The 15,630-nt window shown below is 41.7% G+C and overlaps 1 protein-coding gene across 2 annotated transcripts in view; it reads right to left on the reverse strand.

Moving 5' to 3' along the window:
• Window positions 1-15,630, reverse strand: part of SLC22A4 (solute carrier family 22 member 4) — an 81,349-nt gene that overhangs the window by 33,122 nt on the left and 32,597 nt on the right. For both annotated transcript variants that reach the window (XM_036751972.1, XM_036751973.1), the window contains exons 2-3: window positions 11,126-11,229; window positions 8,235-8,389 (exon numbers count right to left, since the gene is read on the reverse strand). In XM_036751972.1, coding sequence (XP_036607867.1) covers window positions 8,235-8,389; window positions 11,126-11,229 — 259 coding nt within the window. The remainder of the gene's footprint in view (window positions 1-8,234; window positions 8,390-11,125; window positions 11,230-15,630) is intronic.

Raw genomic sequence — 15,630 nt, forward strand, 5'->3', positions numbered from 1 at the left:
TAGTATATAAATGATTATTTCTTTCCCTCCCCTTCCCTTCCCCAATCCTGATCAATCTTTGATCATACCCCATTCTGCAATGAGAGACTCTTATGAGTGGTATTGGCCAAAAGATCCAAATATAACTTCAGGTTCTCTAATGACCCTTTACAAGAACCTGAGCACACTTGGCTGAGGACTGAAGGTCACACAGAGCCCTCAGCCTATACTATACAAAGTGTCTGGAGATAGAAACAAGTTTAGTTAAATAAAGAGCTAGGGACTGAGCCTGTGGTTCCATTGGAATGGAGAACTCCTGAATACGGAAACTTCCTCTGCCAATGGAGGCTGGAACCCTCTCTGCAAATGATTATCTTAGAACAGAGAGATTGTGGCTTGCCCAGGGTCACAAAGCTAGTATGAGTCAGAGACAAGAACTGAATTCCATGTCTTCCAGACTGGTTCTCTATGGTACATCTTTGAGTCAAATAGAACACAGAAGTATTTAAGCTCTGAAATGATTTTTTTAAAAGTAACGCTAGGAGTCGCTGTTGTACAACCTTTAGTCCTAAGGATTGCCAACAGTAGCTAAACTTTAGCATTTGGGTTGATGAGGTAATAGATCTGGGGCTTCTTGGGATGAGAAACAGAGCTAATTTCCAAAGTCTTCACCACTCACTCACACTCTATTCCAGACTTGAAGACCCATTTTTAAAAAATCCCAGAATAATTACAGGGCATAGAATAAGGAGGTTTCCAGTAGAACGCATTGAACAAGAATAATACAGCCTAGTTAGCAGATGATTCCAGGAATCTACAAAAGCCGTTAACAGCTTCTTAACAGTTTTAAACAGTCCAGGCTGCTTGGAGAGTGGGAGTCAGCATCCAAGATAGTAGAAAGGCTGTTAGTGAATACTCCACCCCACTTATCACTGATCCAGATGCAGCCAGTGTTCTGGCTGATTTTACCTGGCAAATACATTAATATGCAAACTGGGCTTATCTCTCCTTCTCTGAGGCTCAAAGTAAAGGGTGTATAGAGGATTATGGCATTGTAAAATCATAAGTTTAGAGCCGACAGGGACCTTTTAGAGGTTTAGCCCTAGCATTTTACAGATGGGGCTGACAGAGGAAAGTGACTTGATGAGGGTCACACAGGTAGTAAGTAGGGAATATATTTATATATTCCAATTTATTTCCAATATATTCAGTTCCAAACATGTTGGCTTCTCCATTTACCAAGATGTTTGGAACTGAATGTATTGGAGGCCACCACAAACTGATTAATCTAGGAATCATAGCAAGGCTGAGAGGCCTCTATCATAGAGATAGATAGTAAAGTGGATAGAGTTCTGGACTTTGAATCAGGAAGGCCTGAGTTCAAATCCTGTTTCAAACATTTACTTAACTATAATCCTAGGCAAGCCACTTAACCTCTCTCAGTCTCAGTTTCCACATCTCTAAAATGGGGATAATAATAGCATCTATCTCCCAAGGTTGTTGTGAGACTCCAATGAGATAATATACGTGAAACACTTTGAAAACTTTAAAGGGATATTTAAATGGGGTATTATCCTGATTCCATTACCACTAAAGCAGTTCCACGGCAACATGGCGCCCAAAGGCAACTGCTCTCACTGCTTTGGAAAAACATCTCAGAGGCTTAGGCCTGCAAGAGGAGTTGACCTGAATCTTTCTGCTACCACCGAGATCCCAGGGCAGCTGTGGCCAGTCAGGCTCTCAGGTCTCGCTGTGTCCTCTTCTCTTTTCATTCAGAGTAGAAGCGTGATGCCTCTCACCCAGACTATTGATCATCTCCTTGTAACGTTTCTTATAGCCGTTCTCAACCTTTTTTTTTCCTTAGGCAATAGATCATCTCCCCAAATAGTCTGTCTTTAGAGGGACAGTGTACTCAGTGTTGACTCGTAAATGTGATGGTGACAGTGACAAGGAAGAAGAAGTCTGGGTTTGCTAGATCTTGAACTGAAACAACACTAGAAAAAAACACACTCAGCTTCCGCGTCCCTCCTTCCAGCCTTACTCCTCTTTTAACTTTCACTGACCTCATTTAGGGACAGCTAGATGTCTCAGTAGATAGGTCTCTGGGCCTGGAGTCAGGAAGACCTCAGTTGAGATCTGGCTGTGAATGGCAAGTCACTTAACCTCTGTTTGCCTTAGTTTACTGGAGAAGGAAATGGCAAACCACTCTAGGGTCTTTGCCAAGAAAACCCCATATGGGGTCACTAAACAACACCAGTTAGAGAAAATTTGGCTCTTTGACCTCAGGCTAAGAATATTTTCAAATAATAAACAAACAAATTAGAGAGGTGGTCTGGCACAGTGGAAAAGCTTAGAGAGAGGAAGACCTGAGTACAAATCCCGACTATAACCCTTCCTAGAGGGGTGACCACGGACAAGTGAATTCGTCTTTCTGAGTCTGAGGCAACTCCCTAAAATAATAAGTTATAAGTGGATCGTGCTCTTTCAGCGGAGGGAGTTCCCACACCCACAAAATCACAGGTGCTTGAAACTGACCTGACAAAAAGTTGCCTGGGAATGTAGAAACTCGATGCGGCTCTTTATGAAGCCTGTTCAATCAGAGGGTGCTTTGTTTTCTATCAAGTAGTCAGTTTGCATTGATTTTGGCAGCTTCTCTGTCAGCTTCTCTATGTTGTTGATTCTCAGTTCTACCTATCCTGCCCCAACTTCTCCAATCTTCTATCTTCAACTGCCTTTTGGACATTTTGAACTGGATGGTGAGTAGACATCTTAAACTCAGCATGTTCAAAACCAAGCTCCCATCTTCCCATTTCTGTTGAGGACAACACCATCCTCACAGTCCCTTGGGCTTGAGACCTAGATGTCACCTTCAATTCCTCACTATCATTCTCCCCCATGTCCAATCTGTTGCCGAGGCCTGGTGATTTTGCCTTTGCCACATCTCTTGGGTAAGTCCCCTTCTCTCCTCCGACACTGCTGCTATTCTGGTATAGGCCCTCATTACCACAAACCGGAATTATGGCAATAGCCTGCTGATAGGTCCTCCTGCCTCAAGTCTCTCCCCACTCCAACATATCCTCCATTCAGCCACCAAAGTGACTTTCCTAAAGTGTAGGTCTGACTAGGTCATCCCCCTACTCAGTAAACTCCAGTGCTCCCAGTTGCCTTCAGGATCAATTGTAAAATCCTCTGTTTGGCATTCAAAGGCCTTTCTTCATAACCTAACCCATTCCTAACTTTCCAGCCTTTTTACACCTTATTGCCTGCTACATACTCTCCGATCCAGTAATACTGTTCTTCTTGCTGTTCCGTGAACAAGTCACCCCATCCCTAGACTCCCAGCACTTTCTCTGGCTGTCTCCCATGCCTAGAATGCTCTCTCTCCTCATTTCTACCTATTGCTTTCCTTGGCTGCCATTTTCTTTTTGGTTCAAAAGTGCATACTGTATTTGAAACAAACAAATGAAACCTTGAACCTGCTGGACCAAGCCAAATTTAGGCTTAGTCCATAGTAATAAGCCAAAGAGTCCCTCAAAACTTAACATGGAATTAAAAAAAAAAGATCAAACACAGGTCACATAAGGCCAGGCAGAGTTTCTATTCTGTATTGCATATGTTTCTAAAATGTCCTTTTCTGATGATTGTCCACATCAGTAAGTGGATAGATGACAGGTTGCGTTTCAGCTGCAATTCAGAAAGACTTTTTTTGGGGGGGGGGTCAGGGCAATTGGGGTTAAGTGACTTGCCCAAGGTCACACAGCTAGCACATGTGTCAAGTGTCTGAGGCCAGATTTGAACTCAAGTCCTCCTGACTCCAGGGCCAGTGCTCTACTCACTGCACCACCTAGCTGCCCCAGAAAGACTTTTTACTGCATTTCTGCCCACAGTATTATCCACAGCTAGAAAGATATACAGTAGCCTAAACTCATGTTGGGGCCTTTCTCCAAAGATGGGTTCCCGTCAGTGGCTGGTGTCACCAGAGGGAATATAGTGACACAAAGGTCGATCATGAGGCTGACATCATCAGCATCCCTATCAATTAATTGTCTATATCTAGCAAGCAAAGAGCGGGTAGCTGAGTGGCGGAGTGGATAGAGTGCCAGGCTTAATGTCGGGAAGACTCATCCTTCTGAGTTCAAATCCGATTTCAGAGACTTACTAGCCATGTGACCTTGGGCAAATCACTTAACTCTGTTTGCCTCAGTTTTCTCATCTGTAAAATGAGCTGGAGAAGAAAATGGCAAACACTCTTGTGTCTTTGCCAAGAAAACCCCAAATGGGGTCACAAAGAGTTGGGCATGACTAAAAAACCACTGAATAATGGCAGTAAGCAAAAATCCCTAGTATCCTTCCAAGCTCAGCTTAAATGCCACCTCCTGTGAAAGCCTTTACTGATCTCTCCTTTGCTACTATCGCCACCCCAAATTACTCTGCATCGACTTTGCATATAGTTCATATTCACTTGTCTGTCTTTCTGATGTTGCCCATGATATAATGTCAGCTCTTTGCAATCAGGGACTGCTTCATTGATGTCTTTGTAACCCCAGTGCCTAGCACAATGCCTGATACAAAACAGATGCTCAAAAATTGCTTGTTGAATGACTTGATAAAAGAATGAAGTATGTGAGTAGACCTAAGGAGGACAGGGACTTTGATAGGACTTGGATAAAGAGCTCCCAAAATGACGAAAGGGAGGAAATCAGACTTATGAGGAAAGTTTGAGAGTAGAAGTAGACAAGGGAGGTCTGTAGGGAGATGTTCAAATTTTCAAGCAGGTGAAGTGTTACCTTAAAGACCAGTGGTTCCTCATCCTTTTCCTCCATGGAAGAAAAAGGAACAGGCTGACTGTATGGCAAAAGAAGCACAAGGATATCTCACCCCAGGACAGTCCACTAAAGACTCGTGGAAGGGCCAGCCACTTCTAGGAAGACAGCCACTGTTCTTGGGGGTTGACTGACATGAGGTCATTCCTGGAGGCAGGAGCCTAGACTGAATGACCTCTTCTGTTTCTTCTTCACATGCAGGAGTCCTTGATATTTTGATGACTATCCAGACCTGGAAATATGTTATATCTCTACTGAATTCCTTTCACCACAGGGATTTCCAAAATAACTGGAGAGATTAGCAACTTCAGGTATTTCTTATGGGGCATAAGAGGTGGGAATCACTCTGGAAGCCTATTCTCTTCTTGAAAAGGGTACAATGGGGGTGGTACAACTGCCCTAACGTCCTGCCAGGAAGAAGATTTAATAAACATTTTTCTCCAACCCTGCCTTTTTTGGAGGATTTGGAGGATATGATATTTTTGTTCTTCATCTCCAGCCCAATATGACTTAGGCTTTAGTAACAGCAGAGCCCTGGCTTCTGCATACAAAAATGACATCTTGACAGCCTTTCAATAAGTCCTCCCCTCTGAGCTGGATCCCCAGCAATGGCCCCAGGGTGACTTGAGACATTCACACTATTGCAAACAGCCCTCCGTATGTTCAATGGCACATGTCTGTGAGATGTCTGGCCAGAGTTATGGAGGACTTTTGGAACTAGAGATAGGGGAATTATCCTGGGGTAAGTCTGGGGCCAGGTTTAAGAGCTGATCTATATAGGGAACAGAATGAAGGCCACTGAACCATGTGGGAATCAAACCTATCACCTTCAAATTAATTATGCCCACCAAGTCCTAACAAAAGCACAGCCTGACAAAAATAAATCCTCTAAGTGGTCTAGGGGCTCTCTACAGCACTGGAGCATATCTAGGTTTTTGTTTCTGATGTAGAGTAATTATTTTTTAAAATACCCCCCCAAAGTTTCATCCAAAATAAAAATTGCCCTCCTATGAATTTACTGTGATTTTATTTAATTTTTTTTTGCAGGGACTGCTGGAAAGTGGTTTATCTGTAGACCTGAAAGTTGTAAATGACTGTTCTAAGCTACTGAACCAGCTCAACATTGTCTCCTGACCTGATGGTGCTAGAAGAGAACTGTATATTGCAACCGGGCAGTGACCCCCACCTGTGACCCCTTCAGCCCTTGGGCAAAATCTGCTTATATCTGAAGAGATATGTGGCCAGAAGAGATATATCTGAAGAGATATATGAAGAGAATATCAGGCTAGATGGTCAGAGAGAGGAGAAAGTATGCTTAGTCCCACTGGGCTCTCTTAAGGCCAGACACTCCCCTTTAGTATACCACTCCTATCTACTGTCTGTCCCACTTTCTCTCTTCTTTGCTTCTTTTCTGACACTATGACCCATGAACCTTCTCAGTGCCTGAACCTCTGGTCACTTCATCAATGATTGAAGGAATGGAATTTGAGCGTGACATCTGGTTGGTCACTAAACAGAGGTTGTAAATACACTCACTTCAAAGAAAACATGTCAGACAAGAGTCAACCAGGTTTAAAGATCTCTGGGAGGAGGGAGGGTTAATGTCCAAGATCAATCGTTTTGCCCAAGCTTGAACTTACTGACTTGTCCTATTTTCTTTTTATGAGTCAGAACTTTCTCCATGTTGACTAAAGCTGATTAAAGGCTCTTGCGTGACTTAAAACCCAGTTGGCAATCCTGAGATGGGGACGATATATATTTCTAAAATTAAGAATTCCTTCTCCCTGAACAGCAGTTTTATTAAAAGATAATGTTAAAAGCATCTGGTGACTATACTGCAACAATGTAAATAGAAATAAAGTTTTAAAAAAACTTTCAATTTGAAACTTGTGTAATTATAAAGGCTAAGTTTGGCCCCAGAGAGCAAATGGGAAAATACATTTCCCTTCCTTCTTTGCCATGGTGGGGAACTCATGTTGGGATATTGCATATACTTATTCAGACTATGTTGATATATTGGGAATTTTTGTTGCCTTTCTTCCCTTCCCATCCCTCTTCAACCTTTCTTTTTTATTCTCTAGATAGGGTAAAGGTGATGTATGCTTGGAAATGAAGGTGATATGAAAGAGACAGCAATAAAATTAAGAATTAATAAGGTTCCCAATGAGGATGGATAATAGGTTTAATACAGTAGAGAAAAGTTAATGAATAACATTTTAATAGGTCAATGTTAGAGCCATTCTTTGACAAAATTAACCCTCTAGAAAAAGTGACTCAATTTTAGGAATGCAAAAGGCTGCCCTCTACGTGGAAGAACTGAAGCAAGAAGCTGCTTTGGATATTTGGGTTGCAACACAGGAAATGCCAGCTCCTCTCCCAATAGTGTAGAGTGCTTCCTTTCACTTACTTAGCCACCCCCTCCCCCAACCCTACCTGCTGGAGATAAAGTGAGAGACTGCAGAATAGGCTGATGTAGCAGTTTTTCCATTGGACCCTTTCCTGAGGGACTGGCCTTATCTCTGGCATTTAAGAACTGGGCCATGAGGAAGAGAAGGTTAGAGAGGACTAGGTTTAGAATGACACCAGGTGGCCTCATGAATCCCTCATCTCACTTTCTTTGTTTTTTAACAAGACATAAATAGACTGGCCTCCCAGCTGAGCCCATGAATTCATAGCATTTGAATACATCCCACAATTTGAGAATTTGCATTTTAAAAAAATAGCAGGATAACTTTAAGATTGGTGTGGAAGAATGGAACTACTATTAGTGTTCCTGACCCACCAACTTTTAGCAGGCTTGACTTGTGTGACAATGATGATTCAGAGATGTCATTTGATCTGTGGTCTATCCAAGTTCAATATAATAAACTGTGTTGATTGATAATGGGGCTCCATTTATCCTCAAAATAAAGCCTTTTTTTCCTTCCCCCTGACCTCTTCTACTTTCTGTGGTTGGAACAAAAAATTCTCTCTGTGGCTTCCTTTGCTAATAACAATATTTGATCGGTGGTCTGTCCAAGTTCAACATAATAAAGCATGTCATTGATAATGAAGCTCCATTTATCCTCAAAATAAAGCCTTTTTTTTTCCTTCCCCCTGACCTCTTCTACTTTCTATGATTGGAACAAAAAATTCTCTCTACGACTTCCATCACTGATAACAAAATATATGTTTGGTCTAAACTTTTAAGCTGTAGAACATGTGGTGAATAAGAGAGCTCTTATCCACCGAGCGGAACTTCTGCTACCCATTTCATCAGGAGGAATCTTTCTGGTAGCTTTCTAGAGGGTTGAGGCTCTACCCTTTTATCTTACCCTTTGTGAAAGCAATTGGGAAGAATTGAATAAGTGAGAGCAGAGGAGGAGGAAGAACGGGAAGAAGGGAGAAGAGAAGCACGTGACCCTTGTTGCCATCTCTCCAGGACCAGCCTACCTAATATGAAGGCCACTACGTAGTTGGAGATCTGGCCCATGCCCACGATGACAAACAGCACAGTGAACATCTCCCAGTTGACGGAGAAGATCTGCAGGAAACTGAAGCCTGTCTGCACAGCCATAGTCCCAAAGAGGATATTCTTTCTTCCGAACCTTGAAAACACAATGCAAACACACACACACACACACACACACACACACACACACACACACACACAGAAGGCCAGCATCAGATTATAGAAATGTCACAGCTTTCAAAGGGACTAAGAGATTCTCTGGGTTCAGGTAAACATCAGCATTAAGACTTGTTTAAGCAGAATCAGGAAAACAAGACACACAATGATTCCAAAAATGTCAACAGAAAGGACAAAAATATCCCTGAAACTGAATACTGCCTAATTATAATGACCAATCTAGGAGGAGATAACAAAATGTATCTCCCTCCCTTCTTTGTAGATATGGGGCATTATGGGTGTGGAGAACTGCAAGGTTTGGTTTGGTTTGGTTAGTGGGTTGGTTAGTTTTGCTTATGCCCCCTCCCAATTAAAAAAAAATTCTTTGTTACAAGGGCTGACTCAGTTGATAAGGGAAGAATAAATGTGGAAGTCAATTTGATGTAAAAATAAAATAATGATACATTTATAGAAACATCGATATCAAGGGAAGTTTCATTTCTCTGACAAGATAAGAAACTAAGGGAGTTTACCTCCATGAACTATGACCTAAATGAGTGTGTTTCTTTTCTCTGAGATGAGGAAATTGGTCCAGATGGTCTCTAAAGTGAATGGATGATACCTGGGCACCAGAGAGTCATGCAGATTCAGAATCACAGAGGTGACTGACATTCTCGACCATATACCACCTAAATTGTCCTGGTTGGAGACCATGGGGCAAAGGAAGGAGGCTGGGAATAAGAGCGAGGGGCCTACCCATCCTCTGCCTTGGGTGCCCATGTGCGTTGACTAGTCCCGTATTGGTTGTTGTTTTAATATGATGTTAGGATAAAAGGCCAAAGAGAAAAAATTTTTTTTTACCAACTTGGTCATGAGTCTGAACTTAGCTAAGTTGGTCCTTGTATGATAGAAACAAAGTTTTTCAAGAGGACTAGACTCATATACTTTAGAACTTGTCAGAACTTGGGCCCCACTGGCTGGAAAAGCAGCCTTTGAGAACTTGGGTCATATCCATTCCATAATGAGGCATCGAGGACTGCAACAGAGTTTAAATCCTTCCTTTATTAAAAAAGCTCAATTTAGAAGAAAAAAAATTTTCTTCCTGAACAAAATGCAGGCTGCTTAGGATACTGTAGCTACTAAGTGTCTGCAAGAACCAGAGGAAGCAGCAGCAGCTGCAGGCTGGCGAGGAGGGGTAGCAAGAAAGAAATAGGGCATATATCCAGTCTCCCCAGCTGAGGTTTAGCATTACCAGATGACTGCCCTGGACGAAGGCGACAAAACATGACACTTCTTTAAACGTCAGAAAGTTACATGTTTATGAAGTACAGGACACTACCCAGGTCAGTCACTAGACCCGTGTTCTCGCCACTAATTAGTCACTAATCACTCAGTCACTAATTAACTGTGTGAGTCTGGACGAGTTACTTCTCTATTTTCAGTTTCTGAATCTCTCAGGTGGGGATAATAAAAAGCGATGCACAGGGAGGTTTTTGAAAAGTGTGAGGCACTATACAAATTCAAGGTTTTCGTCATACCATCAGTGCTGAAACCTCTTTCTTCCTCTAAGTATTTTGTTAAAATCTTCAGGCAACATCAGGTACTGAGATGCATAGTGCAAGAATCTCCATCTCCTTTCACCTTGACTTCTTTTGGTCAGAAACAAGGGTCCATCTTTGTTCACAGGCCAGGAGGAAAAGTCACTCTGTGCTGGGGTGTTTGATGCCCTCTGGAATTAATGTTGAAGGCTGCCTGCAGTTCTCATGAACATTTATCCGCATCACCATGGAGGAAAATCCCCAGGTCATCAGTAGCAAAGTCTTCTCTGAATCCCAGCCAAACCTCATAAGCGGATATTGGTTTATTTGGTACTCTGTTTAACTCAAAGCAGTGGCTGACCTCCTGCTAAGTAGGTGCCTCTTCATTTCTTAAAGAAAAACCGGGTTGCGTGCTCCATTATTAATTCATGCTCGGTTTTCAATTTGTTGTCTTTGGAATGAACAAGGCATAAAGATTTTTATTGAGCAAATTCCTTCAACAAAATGTTGATGACTGGCCTTCAGAGAAGAGGGTGGGTTACTGGACTTGCCCACCACCACCACTAGTATTATTCCATTTTTTTTTCTTTTCCAGGACCTATTGAACTTTTGTAATTTCTCTGAAGGAGCTGGGGATTGAATTGTTGGTAATTAATGACCAAAGCTCTAGTCTTGGAGGAAATGCTGTATTCCTCCTGACTCTGTCTTATCTATCTCAGTAGAGAGTAGTTTAAGAAAGAAGTTGGGAAGACTGTAAAGTGGCCAGAGGGCACAGGTGAAAATTCTGTTGACTTTTGGTGTCTCTCAGGATAGGAGTGAGTGGGCCTGCTATCGTTGTGGAACTTTTGGACTGGGGAATGAGAGGCCAGCTCCCTATCTCTAAGCAACATCACACCTATACTACACAAGGGCAGAGACAAGAGACAGCTGGGTAAGGGGCTCTGCCTTTTACCTTGTCCTGGTTAGCCCTCACAACCCTCAGGTCTGCTTGGAGGTACTATGGAGAAAGGCCTCATTTCTGCCTGTTTGCTGTTTGTCAATCAGTGAGTCAACCACAGGGAGCCTATCATGGCATTCATTAGTCAGGGTTAGAGAACAAAACTAGCCCTAGTCCTCTGGATATTGACAAAGTTGACCAATTAAGGATGTCCTCAAGCCTAGAGATGGGCCCTCTTTACCTGTCTGAGAGTTGTCCTGATATGAAGGATCCCATCAGCACACCCACGAAGAACAATGAGGTTGTGAGTGGGGGTTTCCAGTTTTCATCACACACTATATTCCACTGCCAAACAGAGAGACAAATCATGTTAAATGTTGTTGAATTACCAGAATGGACCCAAGGGTTTCAAGACAGTTGCCTAGCAATGAAACATCTTCACGCTAAGGCCCAGATTAAAACTGAGCAGATCTGTAGGAAGAGATGGTTAGAATCACTTAACATACCAATATGTGTTAGGACATAGTGCTATTTATTTCTTTAATAGAAATAATGTATTTCTTTAATAAAAATCCTATATCCTCAATATTATGGTCGAGCCTCAGGAACTAGCCGAGTCTAATGGAGAGGATGCACCTCTACCTGGATAGTTCAGGTAGCAGGAGCAGGGACAGGCATAAGAGGGAACAGACATATGGTTGAGAGTATGTAAGTCCCCTCCTTTGTTCTGAAATCCTCAGTGAGTTAGTTTAGGAGTAATCCCCTTTACAATATTTTGAAAGATTATCATCCTATACTTAGTAACCATAAATAAAAGCAAACTTTCAAATACACGAACAAGGATATAATACAACTCATTAAATATGAAACTATAAAGTATAGTTTAGTTTAAAAAGTATAGATTAGTTTTAACACAGTAGCAAAAAAAAAAATTCCAATTTGTTCTCCCCTCCCCCCTCTTAAGTGTGTTTCTCTAGATACTGTTGCTACTATTATTTTGATAGTCATCATTCCAGTCATAGCAGCAGGATGTGCCAGGGCCACATTCTGGTAAACCGTCTAGGCAGACAGACTAAACTAGATTGAGGGTAACCAACAGGCCACAAACCTGTTGGTGAGTTGAGGAGGTATCTACCCCAAGCATATGAAGATTGCCTCCGGAGGAATGGGTGGATGACAACAATTTGTGGAGCCCTTAGAGCTTGGTCAGACATCAGAGATGCCAATGTCATCCACCGCATTCCCGACTTTTGTCTTGCCACTGGATGACTCTGGAAGAGAGTGAGGCTGACAATTTTGGGCAACTCTGCCTCATTTAAATCCAATTTGTGTGCAAGTCAAGACATCACCCTGTGATTTCATTGGTCCTCTTTGAAAATGAAGGACAAACAATAACATACCAGACTATGGGTCTACTCTCTTCATTATGTATCATTTTATGAAAGTCTTCCCATATTTCTTTGTTTTTGTCATTTGTTATTTTTTGGCTGAAGAATCATGATGTCTCTTTTCTGCCACATCCTAGTTGGATGACCCTGGGTTCCAACAGTGTATTTTGTTGTTATTGACTGTTGTTAGAGGGAGTGTGTTAGGATCTGCGATTTCATTGATGTCAGGATTTTCTGGTATGGAAACTTCTTCCACCAATACATATTAACATCTCTTCTGTAACTTGTACTCTGGGAGTTTACAGAGAGTGCTGCCAGAAATAGCGGGACTTGCCTGTGGCCACAGAATAAGAGTCACGGGCAGGACTTGAACCCAGGTTTTCTTGGTTCCAAAGCAAATTCTCTACCCATTACACATACGGCCTTTCAAGTATACGGTATTGGGTTTATTTCTCCATAGACCTACCAGTACTGAATTTCAGCATTTTAAACTATCTTTGGCAATTCAATGGATGGAAGGTATTGTTGTATTAGTTTTCATTCTTCTGATTATTAGAACCTTTTAAAATGTGGTTATTATGGATCATATATTTTTCTTCTTTTGACAGCTCATTTATCTATCTTTCAAGGAATACATTTTACTCTCACAAATCTGTGCCAATTAATTAGGGATTTTAGAATTTTTAATTGATTCTTTGGGGAAGAGTCATTTAAATGTTGTTATTCTGTATTTTTCACTTGATAAGCATTTATTGTCCCTTCCTCCCAGCCACCTCCTCAGAAATAAAGAAAAATAAAATCTTTGTAACAAACATGCTTAGCCAAGCAAAACAAGTTCCACTGTTAGCTGTGTCCAAAACTGTATGTCTCCTTCTGTACCTCTCATTCATCACCTCTTTGTTAGGAGATAGGTTGTACACTTTCTCAATGGTCTGCAATGGAATTGTGGGTAGTCATTGCATTAATCAGAGTGGTAAAACCATTTTCAAGGGGAATCTTGAGAAGGTTCCCTCTGAAATCCTCTACCTTCCCTTCAAAACATATTCTTTCCCTCTACATATGAGGTGGACTCTATGACCATTGAAGTACCTTCCAACTCAAATTCAGTGATTCTTTCAATGTGTCCTATGCTTAAGATGCTGCTATGTACCTGTTTTGAGAGAATAACTGAAACAAAATGGGAAACCTGTGAAGTACTGATCCTGCCTGAGCTCAAACTTGTCTTCCCTCATCTCCCATCTCTTTAAGAGACCACAGATAGAGCCTATCTCCTATTTTCTCTCTGACTCCCTCCCCAACTCTAATCTCCATTTTGCTCAAAGCAGGGCTTCCCAGAATTGTGCTTACTCTCTCTTTAAATGTATAATCTAAGACCATAGAATAAAAGAATAAAAGGCAAGAGAGAATGAACCCAAGGTGTTGAAGAAGGAAAGAAGGGCTGGGATGACACATGCCCATCACCCTTATAGTTGGGCTAATTTGTAAAATTAGTTTCAGTTCCTCACTCTTGGGGTCATCAAAGATAATCCAAAATGCTCCAGAGATTGCCCTACATGGAATAAGTCAAAGAAAAGACATTTCAAACTCTTTTTAAACCTAAGTGGAAAAATTTGTTTAAAAAGGCAACTTCCCCTTTGGGGGCAACATCCCCTGGTGACTCAAATCTCAATGAGGTTGAAAAAAACCAAAAACCTCAGGCCCTTGAAGATGTGACTGGAACAATCTAGTCAGGGATTTTAGCCTGGACCCTTCTCTCCTGGCTATAGACATCTCCCATCAACCCAAACCCACCTTCTCTTCTCAAAGAATATTCTGCCACCTCTGCAGACTGCTTCTGTTGAACTCAAACCTTACACATTTTCAGTCCAAAGACTTTTGACTCTGGCCATCTGATGTTTCGGCTGAGTGACTCAGGGGACTCACTCCAAATCTCCTCTACTCTAACGCTATTCAAGAACTCTAATGCCCTGGAGGTGATTCCTGGGAAATATTCTACATTGTGGGGGGGGAGGGAAGGGGAAGAGAGGGGAAATGAAAATCTTTCATGGAGAATTGAAGTGGTCAGGTGGGGAGAACTGAAGAGGAGGACAAGGTGCTCTAGAGACTGAGGAACGCCCAGATTTTCTTGCAAAGTTGTTCACAGAGTCGGTCTGCCTAGGATTTTTTAGTTTATTTTCACTGACTGAAGATGTCTGGGTCTCTGCTTCCAACCAACTCTGCAGCAGAACATTTGCTAAAGGGGTTGAAACTTTACTGGAGAATATAAGCAGCATAGCATGGTGCAGTAAAACTGGATTTAGGAGTCAGAAGATTTAGGTTTGACTCCCAACTCTGATTCTTAAGGCCTATGGAAATTTGCGTAATTCCTGGCCTCTCTGGTCCTCAGTTTCTTCATCTCTAATGTGTGGGGGGTGGACTAAGATGACCTCTAAGGAACTTTCCAGCTCAATATCCCATGGCCCCCATAGTGGACATCATGACTCCCAAGATTGTCTCCAGTCATCTCAAGACATTATTAAATTCTCCAAACATAATTAATTTCGTTGACCTTAATATCTTAAGAATAAACATGTACCAAGTCACACTTATAGGAAGAGGGATATATGTGTGTCCAATTCAATTCGACAAATATTTATTGGGCACCTCTTATAAGTAGGTGATACTGGAGATCCAATGATAAAGATCACATAATCCTCTAAGAGACTAGCAGGAGAGATAATACTGTATTATGACACAGATGATCATTATTCATATCCATGAATGCTAGAAGTACAAAATGCTATGTCAACACAGAAAGGGGTGATCAGAGAAGACTTCATAAAGGAGTTGGCATTTGATTTGAAACTTGGAGGCAACAAATAAGAATTCATTAGATGGAGGGATTATGGGCCTCTATTCCAGGGAAGGAATTAAGATTCTCTTGTCGGGAAGCAATTCATTGTTGACAACGTAGGCAAGTGGCGGCTCATTCCCTTTGGAGCAAGACAGAATGTTTCAGATCTTTTTCAGATTGTAAACATAACATGTGACTGAGAAGTTGCCAAGCATTTAGCCGTAGGGGTTTTTGGGTGCAGATCCTGGGCTTGGTGGAGTGAGAAAGAATGCTGAAGAAGGTAATTCACTTAGCTTTGTGTTAAGAATACCCACTGCCTGGAGCTCCTCATCTTCTGAAAAGCACTATGGCATTGGCTTTATTGGATCTAAGATACCATCAGTACAGGGAATTCTCTCCAAAAGTTCAGGTTTCAACTCATCCAGCTCTTCTCATTCTGTGAGATTCTTGTTCAGCTACTGCCATAATGCTTTAAAGAGGGTTGTCCAAAGATGCTCTTATCACCTCTTGTCGTAATTGATATTT

Source organism: Trichosurus vulpecula, chromosome 3, assembly GCF_011100635.1.
Source record: "Trichosurus vulpecula isolate mTriVul1 chromosome 3, mTriVul1.pri, whole genome shotgun sequence".
Lineage (NCBI taxonomy): Eukaryota > Metazoa > Chordata > Mammalia > Diprotodontia > Phalangeridae > Trichosurus > Trichosurus vulpecula.